The 22,133-nt window shown below is 34.0% G+C and overlaps 1 protein-coding gene and 1 pseudogene across 2 annotated transcripts in view; one reads left to right on the plus strand and one right to left on the minus strand.

Annotated features, from left to right (window-relative positions):
* ASZ1 (ankyrin repeat, SAM and basic leucine zipper domain containing 1) overlaps positions 1-22,133 on the plus strand; it is a 77,904-nt gene that overhangs the window by 37,922 nt on the left and 17,849 nt on the right. For both annotated transcript variants that reach the window (XM_074195150.1, XM_074195151.1), the window contains 3 exons: positions 468-543; positions 1,196-1,252; positions 2,587-2,699. In XM_074195150.1, the coding sequence (XP_074051251.1) occupies positions 468-543; positions 1,196-1,252; positions 2,587-2,699 (246 nt within the window). The remainder of the gene's footprint in view (positions 1-467; positions 544-1,195; positions 1,253-2,586; positions 2,700-22,133) is intronic.
* Positions 15,378-15,993, minus strand: LOC141493853 (high affinity copper uptake protein 1 pseudogene; annotated as a pseudogene).

A 22,133-nucleotide genomic window follows, 5' to 3' on the forward strand; every position in this document is an offset into this window, starting at 1 on the left:
ACTATGAAAAGGTTCAAACAGCTAGGTAATATATGAGGCTGGATTTGAACTTGGGCCTTCCTGACTGTAGGTCTAAAAGATGTTCTAGTAATATTATACCTTGTTTATCTGTCCTTCACAAATTTTTAATAAGATAGTACTTTCCAGAAGTCAAAAAAAATCATCCTAAAGTTTATGGCTACTATAGTTAAGTTTAGGAATTCAGGTGAATGACTACCTAAGAAAAATTGTGATTATTATGATTATCAATACCAAAATAAACTTATAAACTAGGAAGTTATTGGCATAGAGTTATTTTTAATACCTAATAACTTTTGCAACTCAGAAGTTTTGGTACTTGCTTTGGTATATTCATTGTCTGATTTGTCTATTAAGATAGCTTTGATTTTTGTGAATATTTGATAAATATTAGTTACTTATTGATTTGGTTGGTAACTGTTTTCCTCTCTTCAAATTTTTATACATAGTTCATATACAGCTTTTGGTGATCTGGAAGTATTTTTACATGGACTTGGACTTGAGCATATGACAGAATTACTAAAAGTAAGTTTTCCTTTTTAAAAAACAAATTAGTGTATTTTACTGTAAAATACTTTTGTAAAATCAAAGAATTTTATAAGGATTTTTGGTTTGTTTTTGTTTTAATGACCCTTCTGTACCATCATACACATAAATCCATTATCAAGAATTTTAACAGTTACTGCCTCCTGACACATGACTATTAGGAACTCCACAGCTATTTTCCTTCTTAGCAAAACATTACTTCTTAAAGAATAGTCACTCTCTTCATATATTCCAGTATTCTGTAATCATTATTTTCATGTAATTCAAGTACCTATATGGAATTCTTTATTCCAGTTGACCTTGAATCTTAATCTGGAAACCTCATCACTCATAACTAAGTTAAACAAATTAAAGGACATTTTAGTTTGATAGAACATTAAAAATGAATTGTATTCTTGAAATAAAGCTTCTCTATGATTAATTGAATATTCTTCATGAGGAATGTTTAGAACTAAAGTTAAAAACTAAAGTTTTATTTCAAGTTTTATATTCTATAACATTTTAAATTGTATATTTTTTGTATTTCAATTTATGTAAATTTTAGAAAGTCATTTGCCTACTCTTTTGAAGGGGTCCTACCAAATTTTCCCTCCTACCAAATTAATAGGCAAACTTTTTTTTTCCTATCCAGGAAAGAGACATAACCTTACGACAACTGCTGACAATGAGGAAAGAAGACTTCACAGAGGCTAGTATTTCTGAAAACATTGCATTGTATTATACTTTTGTATTGTCCTCTTTTGTTTGAAACTTATTTTTAATTTTAAATTATAGAATAGGTTTCAATCAGTGAGAGTTTTTTGTTGTTTTCTTCATTTTAAGGCATCAATGTCATATACTTTATTAGCATCAAAATTTGCTTTAGGGAAAAAAATTAAGACACAATTATACCTTTAATGCTTTTTATTTGTGAACTGTAAAGATGTCCTGATTAGCATAAAATAGCATTTACATTCCAAATACAAAATGCATTTATAAACTAAGAGACCAGTACCGAGTTTGACACTCAATATTTACCACACTGCATCTTACTCTATAGAACCTTTGTGAAAACTGTATGATTGTTTTGCCACCTAGTGGTTTTAATGTGCAACTATTTGTAAAGCATTGTACAAAGAATGATTGCCCTAGTGAAGTTTTACAGAGAAGATACCTATAAAAGTTATTGCATTGAAGAGAACAATTGAAAGTTTTTGCAGTTTTGTTGGTGTTACATACATGTATCCCTACCTTCTAGCCCAAGGTAGATGTGCTAGCATGTAGTAAACAATATATACTAGTTACCTAATTGAATCAAAAATAGTAGAGGTCTGATAGAAGACTGTCGTGATCCATAATACCACTTATTCCTATTTTTTAAAAGATAGAATTGTAGTGTTAAATTTATTTGTAGATTGAAGTTTCATTGTTGCTTACTGTTTTTGCATTCTATATCACAATGTAAATAATTTAAATAATAAATAATAACAGTAAAATAAGTTCCTAAAATGAAAATATAAAGATATAATACTGAAAATTAATTGATCTCAAATTAGAAACTTAATCATTTCATTTTTGCAATATTATGTCATAATGGAGAGAGAGAAAAAAAGAGAGAGTGAGTGGGCCATTCATCAGTCTTCATTTAGTTAAGTTCTACCTCTAAGACAGTCTAGTCAATAAATACTTATTAAGCATCTTATCTTTTTAAGACAAAGAAGGAAAAAACATTCCTTACCCTCAAGGAGTTCACAGTTTAACGGGGAGATAAAGGAGAATAAATACATATAAAAAAGTGATTTACGTAGGTTGGAGATATTCAAAGGAGGGAAAGCATATCAAATAACTTCTCAGTGCTCTGTATCACTCTTTAAACATATACATTATAAAGAAAATATTGACCTGCATTAGTAGAGGAATAAGACCACAGGTCCCAATGACTATTCCTATTTATTTTACTATGTTATCAAGTAACTAGCTTTCTTAAAAGTCTTGTGTGTATCTCTCCTAATCCCTATACCTCAAAAATTTTTTTAAATTTAGAATGGAATTACTAATATCAGAGACCAACAAAAAATTCTGGATGCAGTTAAAGAATTACAGGTAGAAGAGATAAAATTTGGAGAATTGACCGAAGTGATCAACTTGGAAATCAGGTAAGGTAAATGTATTTTGGCCAGATTAAGTTGATGTAATTACAGAGGTTTTTTTTTTTTTAAACTTATTTTTATTTGTTGCTGATTGATTATTGAATAGTATTTTTTTATACAGACCTTAAAACATTTTACAACAGGTAAATGCTATTATAAAAAATACAATCTTTCCCTCAAAGAATTTTGTAGAGAAGATTCATGCATTAGGTAAGGCAATTAAATTATGTGACCTCTAAATGCTAAAATTCTCTGATTTCTATGAATTTTTGGTTTTTTATATCAATTTTTAAAAGCATCCTAGAAACAAGTGAAATAACAAGCTCATATTTATTCTTCTTTGCTTTATTTTCTTGTAGAAGAGACAAGCACCCAAGTGACTGCTCATTTTCTTAGTGTGGCTCCCATTTCTTTGCTTTTCTCAGCCTAAGTTCATCTTGAAACTTCAGTATTACAATTAATAAATGCTTGATTATTTGACTTTGCTTGGAGTGTCCCTTTCATATTGACAACCCTGAAGCCACTAACTTTCTGCTTCAAGTGCCACTCTTTCTAATTCAAGGATTTTTATGTCAAAAAATTTATGAATGGGAGGGCCGGAGCCAAGTGGGCAGCGTTAAGGCAGGGTTTTCCCTAAAACTTGTTCCCCATAAACTCCAAAAGTCATCAAATTATGACTCTAGCCAAAATTTAGAGGGACAGGACCCACAGAAAGACTGAATGATATAATTTCCCAGCTTAGAAGTTCTGTGGAAAAGGTGTGTTTTACTGAGACCAGGGGTTGGAAAAAAACAGCCCAGGGATCACCAGGAACAGCTTGAAGGGGTGGTGAGAAGACTGCTACACCAGAGTGCAGGAGCAACAGCCTCAGGACAGCCCTGCAGTGAGGGAATTGGGGAAGCCAACCTGCAGCCACAGATGGTAAGGGGGAAATTGCAGAAATCTCTCTGCTCTCCCTGGGGCAGGACTCAGCTGTTTGCCCACACTCAGATCCAGGTTGCAGGTTGGATTTCCATACTAACATAATCAGGGACCCTCCTCACAGCTCCAGGGCAGAGGGGAGCTTAGTACCTGTGGTCATCTACGTATCAAAGCACAGGCAAGAGATCATAAGACTTGAATAAAGACCCTAGTGGGGTGTCCCCAAAATCCCCAAAGCCTTGTAAGTGTGGTAAATTGGTCTTAGACTGAGGAAATGAGCAAACAACAGAAAAAGAAGAATGTGGCCTTAGAAAATTACTTTGGTCCCATGGAAGATTCAGAAGATGATAAAATCAAAGCTTCAGTACACAAAATCTCCAAGAGAAATAGAAAGTAGGCTCAGGCTATGGATGAACTCAAAAAAAAAACAAACCTTTGAAAAGCAATTAAAGGAGGTAGAGGAGAAATGAGAGCAATGCAGATAAATCATGAAAACCAAATTGGCAATTTCATGAAAGAAATACAAATACTGAAGAAAACAATATGTTAAAAGCCATTTTAGGACAAATGGAAAAAAGCAAAACAAAAGGCCAGCTGGAAGAGGAGTTAAAAAAAAAAGCTCCCTGAAGAAAGTAACTCCTTCAAATGCAGAATGGAACTACAGAAAGGTGATGACTTTGCGAATAATCAGGAAGAAATAAAACTTTTTTAAAAAACACTCCAAATTAGAAGAAAATGTGAAATATCTCATTGGAAAAACCACCAAGCAGGAAAACAGATCCAGAAGAAATACTTTTTAAAATATTGGGCTTACCTGAAAGTCATGATCAGGAAAAGAGCCTAGACTTCATTTTTCAAGAAATAATACAGCAAAATTGCCCTGAGACCCTAGAAGCAGAGGGTAAAATAGAAATTGAGGGAATTCACCAATCACCTCCTGAAAGAGATCCCAAAAGAAAAACTTCCAGGAATATTATAGCCAAATGCCAGCACTCCCAAGTCAAAGAGGAAAACACTTAAAGCTGCCAGAAACAAAATTTCAACTGCCATGGCTGTATAGTCAGGATTACACAGGATCTGGCAGCATCGACATTAAGGGCTTGGAGTACAATATTCTGGAAGGCAAAAGATCTTGGTTTACAACTGAAAATCAACTGCCCAGAAAAACTGAATATCCTCTTTCAGGGGAGAAGATGGACTTTCAATGAAGCAGGAAACTTTCAATATTCCTATTGAAACAACCAGAGTTTAACAGAAACTTTGATCTTCAAGTACAGGACTCTGGTGAACCACAGAGGGGATAAATGAGAAGGATTATGAGGAACTTAATGATGTTGAACTGTTTGTATTTCTGTATGGGGAAAAAGATATTGATAACGCAAATGAATGCTCTCAATTTAAGAGCTGTTAGAAGGAGTGTATATATAGATAGGGCACAGGAAGAAGCAGAATATAATGGTATTATCAAAAGATGGAGTCTATGGGTGATAAAGGAAAGTACTGGGAGGAAGAGAAAGGAGAGGAAGAAGGGGCTAAGATATTTCACATAAGAGTTAAGAAAGCTTTTTTTTTCAATGGAGTGGAGTGGGGGGAAGGCAAGTCTTCATTCTCATCTGAAATGCCTGAAAGAGGAAATAACATACACATTTAATAGGGTATAAAAATCTATCTTATCCTAGAGAAAAGTGAGAAGAAAGGGATGAGATAAGGGGGAATGGGAGGAAGAAAGAGGGGAATAGGTGATAGAAGAGAGGGAAGATTGTGGGAGAGGGTACTCAGATCCAACACACTTTTTGGACAGGGACAGGATGAAAGGAGAGAGAATAGAATAAATGTGAGTGAGGAGTAGAGTGGAGGGAAATACATCTTGTAATAGCAACTGTGGGAGAAATAATTGAAGCAACTTTTTTGGTGGACTTATGATAAAGAAGGCAACTCACCCCAGAGACAGTCATTGGAATCTGAACACAGACTGCAGTATATTTTTTTTCTCTCTCACTATTCTTAAGGTTTCTCATCTTCTTGGGGGGGGGGGTATGTTTACTCTCATAACAACGTTATTGTAATAACATAAAATTAAATTAAAACTTAAAAACTTATGAATAGTTGACATGTCATGAAAATTCATCTTCAAAATTATGAAGTCTGTCAGGCTTTAAATATTGGTGATTGAAATATTGATAATAGGAGGCAGCTAGGTAGCACAATGGATAGAACACTGGCCCTGAAGTCAGGAGGACCTGAATTTAAATCCAGCCTCAAACACTTAATAATTGCCTAGCAGTGGGATCTTGGGCAAGTCACCCAAACTCCATTGCCTTAAATAAATAAAAAAATTTAAAAAATATTGATAATGAGTACAACCATATATATTATAGGATCATATGGGGGGGAAGCTACTTTTCTCCCTATTTCTTTATTCATACTTGTATGAGCAGAGAATTCCTTAGCTATTAGATCTGTGTTCAGTCACTAATGGAGTTTCAAAAATAAAAAACATTCAGAAAATACCAATACTAACAGTATGGGGGGAAAACTCATTTAATGCTGCTCCCGATTAGCACTGTTCCTCCAGTGTTTAAAACCACAAATTTATTTACTCTTTATCTTTAATCATCCAAAATTCAGAGAATCGACTTCATAATGATTAAATTGAATACCTGAGATGAAGTCAAGAACTAAACATAGCTTCCATTTAGAGTATCTATTCCTGTTTCTTCATTATACCTTATAAATTTTAATTCTTTACTAGAAATTCAACTACACGGGGTAGTTCTGCAACTGACTATTATTTCTTATTAACTCCAATGCCAAAAAGTATACAAAGAACATGAAGTCTCATATGTGTGTGTGTGTGTGTGTGTGTGTGTATAAATTTTAGCTTCCTTCTCAAGCTATTTGTTTCTTTTAAAATGTATATAAATTTGATTTGTGACTTTTTATAATACTTTTCTACTTGACTATACTTCTTACTGACCTTTCTTCTGATATTTTCTGTGCATCTTTAAATATTTCAATGGCTGCCTTTTTTTGTCCACCTCCTATCACTCCCCCAAAATTGAAGGGGAGAAAAAAACTTAAATAATTGCACAAATTGAGTCCACATAGTGATCTTGTCAGAAAATATCTTTTTTCTATATTTTAAATCTTTCACCTCTCTGTCTGGAAGTAGGTAATGTCTTCTGAGACATAGTTGATTATTCAGAGAATTTATGTCTTTTATTTTTCTTTCTGTTATTGTATAAATTATTCTCCTAATTTAACTTCTTTGTTGTTTATAAATGTTAAGTTTTTCCTATTATTTCTTGTCATGCATTAATATGTAATTCATTTTTTTAATCTATTGCCTTAATCTGTTTATTCATCCATTTCTCAATTAATGACCAGTCTATTAAATTCTAGGGCTTTTTAAAAAAGTTTTTAATATCTCCTCAGGATCAGAAAGTTTATTTTGCTTCAGCTGATTCCCACTTGGGTATTATCCTCCCTTTTAAACCCATCCCTCATTGCTGCTTGTTTCCCTCTTGAGTAAACCCTGTTTCTACATCAAATTCTATATATTCAACATCCCTTTACCCCTTTTAGATAAGTGGGTTAGATGAATCATTCCTTCTGTCATGTTAAGGTCTCTTCTTCCATGTACTCTAATCACAAGAAAAAGCAAGTCCTATTACTTTCCAACTCATTTGTACAATTATGTATTCTAACTTTTTCTTTCCCTTCTCCTTCCCCATTAAAACCTTGATTGATGACTGAAACAGTGCACTCTTAGATTTTGTATTTTTCTTATTTTACTCTCTAAATAGCCTTTGAAGACATAACGATGCATAAATAATGCTTTTTTCTTTTCCCACTATTAGAATTTTACCACTTCATCATTGTATGGGCCCATCTAATTGTTCAAATAAATTTTCCTTTCTAGATACAGCTTTATTTTTATTTTTTTTTAAATAAATGAAAATCATTTCTTTCCTCTTGCATTCCTGTCCTATTGAAAAGAAAAACTTTATTACAAATGTACATAGTCAAGTAATGCTAATTTTCACATTGGCCACTTGCTAAAAATTGTTTCAATCTTCAGTCACTTCTCTATCAGGAAATTGGGTAGTGTAGTTTTCATGAATCCTCTGGAATCATGCAGGATTGGTTATTGTGTTGATCAAAGTTCTTAAATCTTCCAAGTTATTTGTCTTTACAATACTGTTAACTACAATTTTTTTCTCATGATTCTTACTTCACTCTGTATCAGTTCATTGAGGCTTTCAGTTTTCTATGAAAACATACCCTCTCTATTTCTTTAGAGGACAATAATATTTTAATTACGTTGAAATCATAATTCTCCCACTGTCAGGTACTGCCTCATTTCCCATTTCTGTGCCAACACAAAAATAATTGCTGGAGATATTTTTGTAAATGAGTTCCTTTTCCTTTTTCTTTGATCTCTTTCTAATACACACACACACACACACACACACACACACACACACACATATGGTGAAACTTCTGTTTACTTAGGAAATGGTAGAGAATCAGCAATTAAGTAATCAGTAATTAAGTAATAGTTCCACATTACTTTCCATAATGACTTGACTAGTTTACAGTTATACCAGTAGTGCATTGGTGTATGTGTTTTTTCATAACCCCTCTAACATCTGCCCTTTCCCCTTATTGTCACAGTAAATAAAATTGATAAAAGTAAGGTGAATCCTTGGAGTTGTTTTATTTTGCATTTATATAATTATTAATGATGTGGAGCATTATTTCATGAGTCTCTTAATAGCTTGGATATCTAACTCAGGCAAGCTGCCTGTAAATATTCTTTGACAAAACTTAGAGAAATTTATTACAAAGATTTTTTTTGCCATTTTACTGCATTTCTTCTCATTTTAATTGCATTGGTTTTGTTTGTGCAAAACCTTAAATTTTATGTAGTCATATTTGTCCATTTTGCTGATCCTCTCTGCCATTCTCTATCCATCAAATAAGTAATTTCTTCCTTAATCTAATTTGTTTATGATGTCACCCTTTATGTCTAAATCATATGGCCATTTCAAGCCTTAGTATCACATATGAGATGTTGATCTGAACTTCTGCTAGATTACTTTATATTTTCCCCAATAGATCTTGTCAAATAGTTCTTTTTTCAATAGCTGGGCTCTTTATGTTTATGTTTATCAAATACTAGGTTAATGTACTCATTTGCCTTCTGTATAATGTATACATAATCTGTTCTACTGATCAGCCTCTTTTTTCTTAATCAGTATCAAATCATTTTGGGGGGTAGGAAGCGAATTGCTGAATTATGATCTATTTTGAATCTGGAACTGTTAGATTTCCTTCTTTTTTTTTCTTTTCTTTTTTTTTCTTTTCTTTTTTTTTGCTCTTACTTCCCTTGAGATTCTTGGCCATTGTTTCTGAATGAATTTCATTTTAATTTTTTTCCTAACTTTGTAAAGTAATCCTTTGATACTTTGAAATGACACTGAATTAATAGATTAACTCAAATTATCAATTCCCATGACCAACATAATTGAGAATTAGATACTTTTTCTCATCCACAGGACCTCTCAAACTTCATCAAAATAGGAATTATGAGCAAGGCAAAAATAATTTCAATTGTCTTCACAGTCTACTTAACCCTAACAAGGTAAAAACCTAATGTACTAACAGCAGAAAAAGGATAATCCTTAAACTCTAAGGTACTTGCTTAGCACTCTACTCTCATTGGCTACAATTTGAAAATACTGCACCAGTTGCCACAAAACTCATCTCTGTCCCCTTTCTTCCTTATGCCTCAGAAAAACAAAAGGCAGAAAAATGCTTTGACTAGCATTGAAGTCTGGCTGTGCCAGAGATGCTCAGTCAGAGAACTTAAGAATAGAAAATATTGCAGCAGAATGCCAATATATTTGGCTTTGTTGATGCTTGACTAAACTAGAGGGACCTGCATTGAGCTGGAACCAATTCTCTCCTCCCCCTTACCCCAAGAAGTGAATTGGGATAAAGACTGAGTTCATTAAACCATGAATTCCCCTATGTGGAAGGAGTCTGAGATAATTTTGAGGTCTTGCCCCTGAAGGGGGTCTTCCTCCCCATCAAAGGGGAAGTCTTCAGAAAGTGATTGATACTAGAAAATAAGAAAAAATAAGTACCAAAGAGCTTAGAAGGAAGACAGCTTAGCAGATGACCATGAGAATAAACAGATATAAACCAACAGAAGAGCTATTAATAACAGAAGGGAATATGGTCCCCAGATCCGCTAAATAAGTCCAGACATCTGTGAATAGACATTACAAAATGGGAACAAGGAAAGAAGAACAAGGGTTTGAGGTTTAGGAGAAGAGAGACTATGGAAATACAATTGACTTAAGATCAAATTAAACTAACCTTTAAAGAGAACTTTAGAGAGGAAGGGGGGGAATTCCAATGTGGGAGTAAAACTAAAATCAAATAAAGGGAGAAAAATTGACAACTAACTATAACTTAAAAATTAAAATAAAAAGAGATGACTAGATAAGAAAACAGAGAAGCACAATCTGTTGCTTACAGGAAATGGATGTCAATGATAATGACAAAGTAAAACAAAAATGAAGGGTAGAACAAAATTTATTAGACATTAGGTTAATCCATAAAGGCAGGAGTTGTAGTCATATAATCAAACAAAGCACAAACAATAATCAGAGCACATAAAAGCAAGAAATAAAAGGATAAATACAAGGAAAATATTAAAAGGAACCATAAACAAGAAGCCAATATCAGAATTAAACAGACATCCCAAAGTATTTTTAGTATTTAAATTCATAAATAAAAAATAAATATATATATGATGTAGTCAGTAATACAGTATGCCAGGAGATTGTAATGTCTCAGTTCTTGACAAATCAATCAGAAAGTTAAAAAGGAAACTAGAATTGAAAATAAAATGTGCTATACAGGGGCAGCTAGGTGGCACAGTGGATAGAACACCAGCCCTGGAGTCAGGAGTACCTGAGTTCAAAAGTGGCCTCAGTCACTTAATAATTACCTAGCTGTGTGGCCTTGGGCAAGCCACTTAACCCCATTTGCCTTGCAAAAACCTAAAAATAATGCTATAAAAACTAGAGAAATTCAATAAATTCTTGTTTCACAATTATTTGCTGTCAGCAATAAAAGAAAAGAATGAAATGAAAGGCATAATTATGGACAGCTAGAGGAAATTCTAAATTTGTTACTGCTGTGATTACTTAGGAAATTGGAGAGAATCAGCAAACATAGTGTTTGAGACAATAGCTTCAGCCAAGTTGCTGCATGCAAAATAAACTATCCAAAATCATTGGCATTTCAAAATAATAATTAATAATAAAATATGAGACAATGGAAGAGAGGAAATCCTATTTCAAATAACTAAAGTGCACAAAATATTTGAGGATCAGTTTATCAAAGTACACTAAGTACTTGCATAGATTCATTTATATAGTGCTTACTATAATAAAAAAACTTAATTATCTAGAGAACTACTTGGTCTCATAATTGGGCTGTACTACAACAGTAAAATAAAAATGATATTACTCCCAAAATTAATTTATTTTTAATATTCTATTATCAAAGTATCCAAAGTGACCTCTAGGATTTGATTTTAAAAATTAATATAAATCATTTGGAAAAGTAAAAGATCTAGTATATCAAATAAAATATTGAAAAGAGAGGAATGAATGGGGAAACTCACTTTCGGACCTCACACTGTATTACAAAGTAAAAATCACCAAAATCATTTGTTATTGTTTTTAAAGGGTGGTAGATCGGTGGATTCTAAGCAAGAGAAAATGCTAAATACTAGTATTGAGTAACTCAGTGTTTAATATTTTTAAACTAGAAAACAAAATGCTTAGTAAAGAATTACATAGTTGTTAAAAACTGCTGAAAAACCTCTTTTGGGTTTTTTTTTTCAGTCTGGCATATATTAGACCTGGACATATAGCTTGAACAGTGTCCTAGAAAACATTGTAAAAGAATATAACCTTAAAGTTAATGATGGTAAAAAATTTTGAAAAATATGTGAGGGGTGGCAAATCATATAAGGGGCAACTTGGGGACATAGTGATTTCAATGGGCCTGAAGTCATGAAGACTCATCTTCCCAAGTTCAAATCTGACTTCATATACTTAATAGTTGTGTAACTGTGGACAAGACACTTAGCCCTTTCTTTGATTCCTCATCTGTAAAATGAACTGAAAAGGGAAGTGGCAAACCACTCCAGTATCTTTGTCAGGGAATCCCATGAGTGAATGCTTTAACCGACAACAAGGATAATTCTCGAATAACTGTGATGGAAGCGATGACAAAAAATGAAATTGATAGCTTTGATTACAGGAAACTAAAAAGCTTGTGAACAAAGATAATGCACGTAGGATAAAAAGGGAAGTGACTGAATGGATAAAAACATTTATATAAAATTTCTTCTATAATGGTTGGTTATTAAAAGATAATAAATATGTTTATAAGATCAAAAGCCACTTCCGAATAAGTGGTCAACTATGTGGACCAATAGTTCTCAAAGGGAAAATTATAAAGCACTAACCAACCATATGAAGAAACATCCCATTAATAATTATAGAAATATAAATTAAAACAATCTTGAGAATTCATTATTTGCAAACTCACAAAGATAACAAAAGATAATATTTAATGTTGGAGGATTTGTGAGAATATTGCATTGTTGGTTGAACTGTTAGTCAAAATCTTTTTTTAGAAGCATTTGGACTAAAATGCCTATAACCTTGGAACTTGAGGTTTCATCACTAGCTTTTAATAACCCCAATGAGGCCATTGATAAGAAAAATCTCCATACTCAATAGGAGCACTACTGTTTGTCATAGTAAAGATTTGGAAATAAAGATATCCATTGATCAGGTAATGGTTACATTTGGTGCATGAATGTAATAAAGTATTACTGTCTGTTAGAAAAGATGAATACAGAGAAGCATGTAAAGATATAGATATATGTGAACTGATGTAGAGTGAGCAAGCAGAGTCAAGAACCTAATATATACCATGACTGCAACCTCATAGAAGAGCAATCACACACACAAAAAAATTCAGAAGTGACTGCTGCAAAATATCACACAATAAGCATGCCTCAGAAAAGCTATAGATTACCTTACCCCGTATTCTTTGCAGAGCTGGAAGTATTTTTTCAATATATTAATCAGTTATGCTACTTTTTCCTCTTGATCTTGAAAAATGTCTGTTAAATGAGATGGCTCATTAGAGGGATAAGGGAGTAGGAAGGAAATAGGAGGAAGCATAGTAATATAAATAGATCACAACCAGGCAGTTCCTTGGCTGGAGTCAGAAAAACTCATCTTTCTGAGTTCAAATCTGGCCTCAGACACTTCCTAGCTGTGTGAGCTGGGCTAGTCACTTACCTCTGCCTCAGTTTACTCATCTGTAAAATGGCAAACCACTGCAGGATCTTTGTCAAGAAAACCTCAAATGGGTTCACAAAAAGTTGGACATGACTGAAGATGACTGAACAATCAGAAAATACAGTAAATGACGTAGATAAGCTTTCTTTCTAAAGGATACATTAATTTTAAGTAGTATTATTTTTATTATGTTGCCTCTGCCTTCCCAAGAACAGTCAATATTTCTCCATTTATTTAGATATGCATTTGTGTAAAGGACATTTAGTAGACTATTCAAATTATTTCAAATGTAATTTCATTTTCTATCTCTTGCTGCTGTTTTATTGGTAATATGTGGAGAAGCTAATAATTTGACTGCATTCTTTTTATAGCCTGCAGCTTAGCTGAATTTTCTAATTATTTCAGTTAACTTTTTCTAATTTCTAATTGTTTCAGTTAACATTTTTTCCAGTTAACTAGGGTTCTCAAAGTAAAACCATTATATTATCTGCAAACACCAGTAATTTTGTTTCTTATCTTTGCTTGCTTCCTTAATTTCTGTTTCTTCACTTAAAACTGTAGGTGGTATTTCTAGCATTATATTTAATAGTAATAATGTTCATAGTGGGCATCATACTTCACCCTTGACTTTTTTTTGACAGACCTTTAATTACATAGAACAGTAGATCTTGGTTTTAGATACTAATTATTTTATTCTGGTGCTTCCTAGAATTTTAAAAAAAAATGGATAGTATATCTTATTAAAAACTTTTTCCTGTACCTTGATATGTGATTTTTTATTATTATGGTCAGTTTTATTTCTCATTTTTCTAATGAACCATTATCATATATGTGGCACAAATCCAATCTGGTTATAATATATATATGTAATTTTTCTGATAAGCTGTTGTAGTCTTGTGAATATTTTATTTAAAATTTTGCATCAGTTTTTATTAAGCATATTGATCTATAGTTCTTCACTCCCACCCACCCCCTCCAGGTTTGTTTTAACTCTTACTCAGGTTTGTTATCAAGCCTGTATTTGTATCATAGGAGGAATTTATTAGTACCCTATATTTTCCTGATGGGTTTTTTTTTCAAATTTGGAAATTCAATTTTTCCTTTAGGATCTCACAGATTGTTCTGGTTTTTTTTAATGATTAGATTTCTTCTAGCTCTTCTATTAATGTAGATTTTTTTTGTAAATATTTTATCCATTTTGTTTTATGTCAGTTTTATTGGCATGTTTCAAGTGATATTTACTTTATTTCTTAATCTACTGTGAATCTGTTTTAATAATTTGATTTTCCTCTTTTTTAATTTTGTTCATCTCTTTGATTTTTTTGTTTAATGGGTTTTTAATTTGACTTTCTAAATATTTCTCTTCCATGATCAATTCATTATTATCCCCTTTATCTTATTGATGAAAAGTATAGAAATATAAATTTCCTCCCAAAGACCATTGTGACTACAACCCCAAAATTTGAGAATGTCTTTTGTTTGCATGTTGTCTTACAGTTTTCCTTGTCTTTAATGAAATAACTTATTATAGTTTTTTTAATCCCCCTATTAGTTTGGATTCTGTTAATTTATGTTAAAACTCCAATTAATTTTAAATCATTTTCAGCCTTCCCTTATTGAATATAATTTCTGTTTCATTGTAGTCCGAAGAATTTGTTTTTAAGATTTCTATTTTTCAACATTTTAGAGAGGTTCTTTTTTTCTTAACACATGGTTAATTTTTATAAAGGTCTATGAATCAGAGAACATTTATTAAATAGCCATGTTTCAGGCACTGTGGTTTACATACAAAAAAGAAAGAAAGACGAGTCCTTGTCCCCCCCCAGCTTTTTTTTTAAAGGTGTCGGTGGTTTTATTTGAAAATACTTCCACTATTAAGTTGATCGTCAATCGTGTGATTGGTGAAATCAGAAGTTTCTGACTTCCATTGTGGCTATTCAAGGAACCCTTTGTTATCGCACCTTTATTCAACTCATAAATCCTTCAGATTCTCAGACTGCCATGTATCACTTCACACCTCAGAAAAAGGCACACCCTATTTCCCTACTCACTAGGACATACGTGTTTCCCCACAACCTCCACCTATGACCCCCCAAATTCACACAATTATCATAAAACAAAAACAAGATATTAAAAAAGGAAGTAGATGATCAAGAAATGATTAGAACAAAGGCTACCTTGATTAGTGGATAACTGAGGATCTCAGCCAAGTAGCAGAAATCAACAGTGGCGGGGGGGCACCATCCAGCTTGGAGGTTAGTACATAAACCTCCTGATTTGTTGTCTATGCAAGTGTTGGGAAGCAAAAGGGCCATGGAGGAAAAATGGGAGGACTTGACATCACTCCCGCAGTCTCCACTACTTCCCATTGTGGTAAATAAGGCCACATCCTATAGTCTGACATTAATGACAGTGCTCCGTGATGTCCACTACCACTGCCTTCTTCCAGCTGAAGAGAAAGTAGCCTGTTCCAGCTCCTGCAGCTACTGCAATGCAGAAGTACCCATTATAGGTCATAAAGATAAGCATAAGGAGGTAGCTGATGACCACCTGGATGATATGCAGCACTGTCTGCAGAAGACAAGGGAAACTCAGCATCAGTTGTCCAACAGTTTTGTGTGTTTCCATAAGGATGGTTCCATTTGGCCCTGGCACTGGCATGGAGTTGTAGCGAATGCTGACCTGGGACTTCGCAGCAAGCTCTCCCAGGCTATTTTGAGGCCTTCATAGAACATCGCTAACAAAAAGATAGCCACCAATGCCCCAGCTATTCCCCAGCCATTTCCTCAGGTGTATTGATCACTAATCCAGAGAAGAGCAATTCCACTTTCTTATAGCCAAAATAGAAGGTCATGGCCATCATGTTTTCTTCTCCCCCATGAACATGAGAGGTTGTAGTGGATGAATGATGGTGGGGGGGTCATAGTGCTATTATCATCCATATGGCGCATCCCATGATTGTGTCCCGGATTCATCTTCTTAGAAGATTTTGAAAATTGTTAACAGAATCCTCCATCCGAGATCCAGGTGCCGCTGCCACCCCTTCGAAGAGGTTTCCTTCCATCCCGTTTTCCCAGCAACAGTCAAGCACTCCCCAGGACTCCAGCCACCTCACTACGTATCCACCCCCCAGGAGCTTTTAATTTAAGGAGGAAAGACAATATACAAAAGGGAGATAGGGAAAAAAGGTAAAGTGCAAGACTGGGTTCATACTGGAGAAATCTAAAGGAATTCAATGGTATGGTAAATGAAGAGATAGCATACTTCTTAAATAGAGGCTGACAGAAGGATTTCTTCTCTGCTCTTCCTCCTCTTAGAGGGTGCTGCTGAGATATGAGTGCCTGGGCTGATGTGATCTTGCAGGATGATGAGGTTTCTGATACCATCTATCTACCCTATCTTCTTATACTTACCCACTTATTTGGTTTTCATTTTTTTTTTTATAAAGTAGGTCTGAAAGATGATGGTTTGATGGTATCTACTGTTCTTCTATCTCTTTCCCTCTCCCTGAGCTCAATCATAGATTCTTTTCCTTTCTTATCTTTTAAATCTCTCCATTGTTAGTGTGTTTTGCTTATTGCCTGACCACTACCTCAGTCTACTTTTCTTTATGTCCCTTCTCCCCTTTTCCTTCCTGTTTTAGCGGTTGAGTGAAATGTATTTCTATAACTCTTGTGAGTGAATTTCTTCCTTTCAGCAATTCAGATTAATCAGGTTCAAGTGTTACACACAAACCACATATCCCTTCTTCCTTGTTTATAGTCTTCTACTTATACACTCCAATCATGTGAACTAATTTCCCTACTTTTCTTCTTCCCACCTCCTCCTTCCTTTTCCTTTTTTCTTGCAAGATCATCAAAGCAAAAAACCACTTCTAAGCCTTTTGTCTTAGTAAATTCCTCTGTGATTCCCGTTGATTATGTTGTTCTGACTACATTTTATTCTTTTTAGTCTCTTATGATTGCTCGTTTATTTTGATCTTTTTAAATATTTGTCTCGACTCCTGTTTGTATTTCATAGTTTCTCTGCAGTTCTGGAATTTACCTCAGACACTGATTAGTCCTGTATTTCATAAAGATCCATTTTTTCCCCTGGGAGAATTAAACTCATTTTTGCTGAATATGTTATTTTTGTTTATGAGCGTAGAATATATAATTTTCCTTCTGAAATTTGCATGTTCCAGGAATTTCTTTCCTTTATATAATGGTAGTTGCTAGCTCCTATATGATTCCTTAAATCTTTCTGACTGATTGCAGATTCTTTTTTTTCACTCTGCCATCTCATTCGCAGAGATGTAGACAATTTCCTTCACAATTTCCATAAATATGATATGTAGGTTTGTGTTTTTTTGTCATAACTTAGAGAATTGATTCTTAAATGATCTGCCCTCATTCTTTTTCAGTGACTGTGCTCCATGCCCAGAATGTTATCCCTTCTCATCTGTGCTTTCCTGGCTTCCCTAGCCTCCTTTGAGTCTCAACTAAAATCCCACCTTCTAACTTGGATAACACCAACATCTCATACCCTATACCATGATAAGATCAAAATGGGTATATGATTTAGACATAAAAGGCAATATTATAAACAAACTAGAAGATCGAGGAGTAGTTTACCTGTCAGATCTATGAAAAGGGAAGCAGTTTATGACCAAGCAAGAGATGGAGAACATCATTAAAAACAAACTAGATAATTTTGATCACATTAAAAAGGTTTTGCACAAACAAAATCACTATAACCAAGATTAAAAATAAATGCAGTAAATTGGGAAATAATTTTCATAACTAGTATTTCTAATGAAGTACTCATTTCTAAAATATATAGAGAACCAAGTAATATTTATTAAAAAAAATTCCCCAATTGACAAATGGTCAAAGGATATGCAGAGACAATTTACAAATGAGGAAATCAAAGTGATTCATAGTCATATGAAATATTGCTCTACGTCTTTACTGACTAGAAAAATGCAAATTAAACATCTCTATGGTACTACCTCACACCTCTCAGACTGGCCAATATGACCAGAAAGGACAGTGTTCAATGTTGGAAGGGATGTGGGGAATCTGGGACACTAACTTATTATTGGTGGAGCTGTGAACTCATCCAACCTTTCTGGAGAGCAATTTGGAATTATGCCCAAAAGGGCAGTAAAAATGTGCATACCCTTTTATACAGCAATACCACTACTGGTTCTATACTCTGAAGAGATCATGAAAAAGGGTAAAAACATCACTTGTACAAAAATATTCATGGCGCCTCTGTTTGTGGTGGCAAAGAATTGGAAATTGAGTAAATGTCCTTCAGTTGGGGAATGGCTGAACAAATTGTGGTATATGTGTGTATATGGAACACTGTTCTATTAGAAACCAGGAGGGATGGGAATTCAGAGAAGCCTGGAATGACTTGCATGAACTGACACTGAGTGAGATGAACAGAACCAGAAGAACATTGTACACCCTAACAGCAACATGGGGGTGATGATCAGCCTTAATGGACTTGCTCATTCCATCATTGCAACAATCGGACAATTTTAGGTTATCTATATCTAAAGAAAGAATTGTGAAGATTAAGCCAAGACTAAAGACCTTTATTTTTAAAAGTTACTCTTTTATTTTTTTCCTTAAGGATCTGATTTCTCTCTCAACACATTCAATTTTAATCATGTATGACATGAAAATAATGTAAAGACTATCAGACTGCCTTCTGTGAGGGGTGGGAGGAGGGAAGCAAGATTAGGGGGAAAATTATAAATATAAAAAAATAAAATTTCTTTGCTAAAGAAAATAAATAAAATGGCACCTTCTATAAGACCGTCATTTTTTTACCCCAGGTTAGTATAAAAAGAAACAGATTTAAAAGCCAAGCAGGGTTTTAATTTGATTCAGAAAGTAATAGGGCACCAGTTAGCATTTGTTGAATAAGGCGGTAGTGTGGTCTTTATTATTATTATCTTTCTTTTAGTCCTGTCCAACTCTTGGACCATACCATGCCAAACCCTTCTATCCTCCACCATCTCTCAAAGTCTTTCCAAGTTCATGTTCATCTATCCTCATTCTTGCATCCATCACCTTTATCTGTCTATCTCATTCTCTGCCATCCCCTTTTTCTTTTGCCTTTAGTTTTTCCCAGCATCAGAGTCTTTTCCAGTGAATCCTATCTTCTCATTAAGTGGCCAAAAAAATTAAGTTTCATTTTCAGAATTTGACCTTCCAATGAATAGTCTGAGTTAATTTATTTAAGTATTGACTGATTTAATCTCCTTATTGAATAAAAGGACTTTTTCTTTCTTTTTTTTAAGGTTTTTTTGCAAGGCAAATGGGGTTAAGTGGCTTGCCGAAGGCCACACAGCTAAGTAATTATTAAGTGTCTGAGACCAGATTAAATTTGAACTCAGGTACTCCTGACTCCAGGGCCAGTGCTGTATCCACTGTGCCACCTAGCCGCCCCTGAAAGGACTTTCAAAAGTCTTCTTCAGCACCACAATTCAAAAGCATTGATTCTGGAGTTCTCAGCTTCTGTACATTGCTTCTGGACAAAAACATAACTTTGACTCTGGACCTTTGTCAGTAAAGTATTATAACTTCTTTTTAGTGTGCTGCCCAGGTTTGCCATAGCTTTCCTTCCAAGAAGCATCTTTTAATCTCATGGCTGTAGTCTCTGTCTTCAGTGATCTTTGAGCCCAATAATATAGAATCTGACATGACTTCCATTTCTTCTCCCTCTGTTTACCAGAAAGTGATGGGAAAACTTAGCACCTTTTATTCACTCATTTTTTCACCCTTTTCTTAATTCATCTTCACCTTCTGCCACCAAAGGGTATTGTCTGCATATCTGAAATTATTTCTCCTGAGACTTTAATTCCAGCTTTTATTCATCCAACTTTGCATTTCTCATGATATACTCTGTTCAGAGGTTTAGAAGTTAAATACAATAGATGATAACACCCCTTTTTTCCTAATCTTAAAACAATAAGTTAATTCATGTTCAGTTCTTGATATGTGTACAAGTTCTTCAGGAGAAAAGTAAGATGATCTCCCATCTCTTTGAGGATGGTCAGATCTATGCTTTAAGAAGATCACTTTGACAGCTGAGTGAAGAATGTACTAGACTGAGGAAATATTTAAGCTAGGATGATTATGTCTAGGACAAGGGAGCTGGTGATAGTCCTCCTGCCCAGGTCATTTTCCTTTTCAGTCTTGACCTATTTACTGTCCTCTATATTTGAATCCCTTGCCCCATTAGACTAAAGCTACTTGTGCTTTAAAAAACTCTGCCTCTGGTTTACCTTCACCATTTTTCCTCTATTGTTATTCATATGCTGCTGATTTTTTCTGAAGAAATTTACAAATTATTGATGGGGCCAACTACAAACTTGTTACTCTCAACTGAACTCTTATTGCAGCAAGGCAATCCTTTTTAGTTTTGGAATATGACACACTCCACTCACTATTATAAACCTATCTTTCCTCAAATCTCCTTGCTCCTCAACATTGAGTTAGTTCTCTCTTCTCCCCTCTTGTTATTTCAAAATCCCTTTATTTTTGTTCATAATCTTTTCTTTTTCTCAACTCTTCTGAGACCTGTCCTTCTACTCTCAATATCTTCTGACATTGTCCCTACAATCTTTCCATTTCTCTATTTAATCTTAGATCTCTTATCTCCTGGTTCTTTCCCTTATACCTAAAAATATGTCTAAGCCTTTTCTATTCTAAAAAGAAAGAAAAAAACCCCAAAACTTTATTTGACCATATCATCCCTCCAGCTATTGTTTTGACTCTCTTTTTCTTTTAAGAGCTTCCACTTCCTGTCTTCTTCCTTGTCATTTATTCTATTGCAATCTGACTTCTAACTCCTTCACTCACTTGAAACTGTTCATTAACTTCAAGGTTTACAATTATCCTGTTATTGTTTGTTTTAATAAACCCTTTCTCAATGTTAATCCTCAATTTCTCTGCATCATTTGCCACTGTTGACTCTTCTCACATCCTTGGATTTTTCCTAATTTTTGTTCCCTTTCTACCTGTCTGGCTATCTCTCACATTGTCTTCTGTATCCTGCCCTTAAAGTTTTGGTGAACCCCAAAGCTGTTCCTGGGCGCTCTTAATTTACAATCGATCTCATTAAGTGAAGTATCTCTCCTAAGTTCTATAATAGTGAGTGGAGTGTGTCATGTTCCGAAACTAAAAAGGACTGCCTTGCTGCAATTATAACCCAGTTAAGAGTAACAAGTTTGTAGTTGGCCCCATCAATAATTTGCTTTCTCTCTCTCTCTCTCTCTCTCTCTCTCTCTCTCTCTCTCTATCTATCTATCTATCTCTCTCTCTCTCTCTCCAACCATTATCCTTTTCTACTCAGTCCCTCCCACAATACTCACTGCTTAGTTTCCATAATGAAGGAGAATTTTTTTTTGTCATTTAAATTCCTTTACAATCTGACTGCAGCTTATCTTATGTTTATTGTTACATGTTACTTTTTTTGACATGTCATATTCCATCCATACTGGTCCTCTTGCTTATATATGACATTCTTCTTTCTTTCTGTCTCTTTACAATCAATTACACACATATCTGAAGCAGTAGCTGTTCAGTGTAGATGATTAGGTCGTTCTTTTTCAGTTGATTCATTTAAAAGACTTTGTAGTATTTAGGGTTTAATTTAATGAGCTAAAAAGGCTTCTGTTTATAGGATTAGTTAGAGAATCTCACTTTAGGTAAAGAATCTCTGTTATTGAGACTATACAGGACATGTTCCATGACACTGGCAAAAGCTATTGGTAAAGCTTATTTTTGCCACATTTGTTGGTAATATTCAACATAAGGTTATTTATGAAATCACATATCATATGTTATGTGTTTTTAACTTGTATGTGAAAGGTATCTTGTATGATTTGAGCCTTTAAGACTGCAATTGGTTCTGCTATCAACAATAGGCACTGCAGTATTTTATATTTTTCCTCTGCAATCTGACCTCTTCATTGATAAAGACTTTTTAAATGTGATCTGTATAGAAAATAATCTACTAAAGCTTTTCTATTTTTGCATTTCACATTTTTATTAAGGATATTCTTGTTGTCTTAAATGAGGATCAGTGGTTGGTATTTTTTCTTGGTTACATTTTT

The sequence above is a fragment of the Macrotis lagotis genome, chromosome 7 (assembly GCF_037893015.1).
Source record: "Macrotis lagotis isolate mMagLag1 chromosome 7, bilby.v1.9.chrom.fasta, whole genome shotgun sequence".
NCBI lineage: Eukaryota > Metazoa > Chordata > Mammalia > Peramelemorphia > Peramelidae > Macrotis > Macrotis lagotis.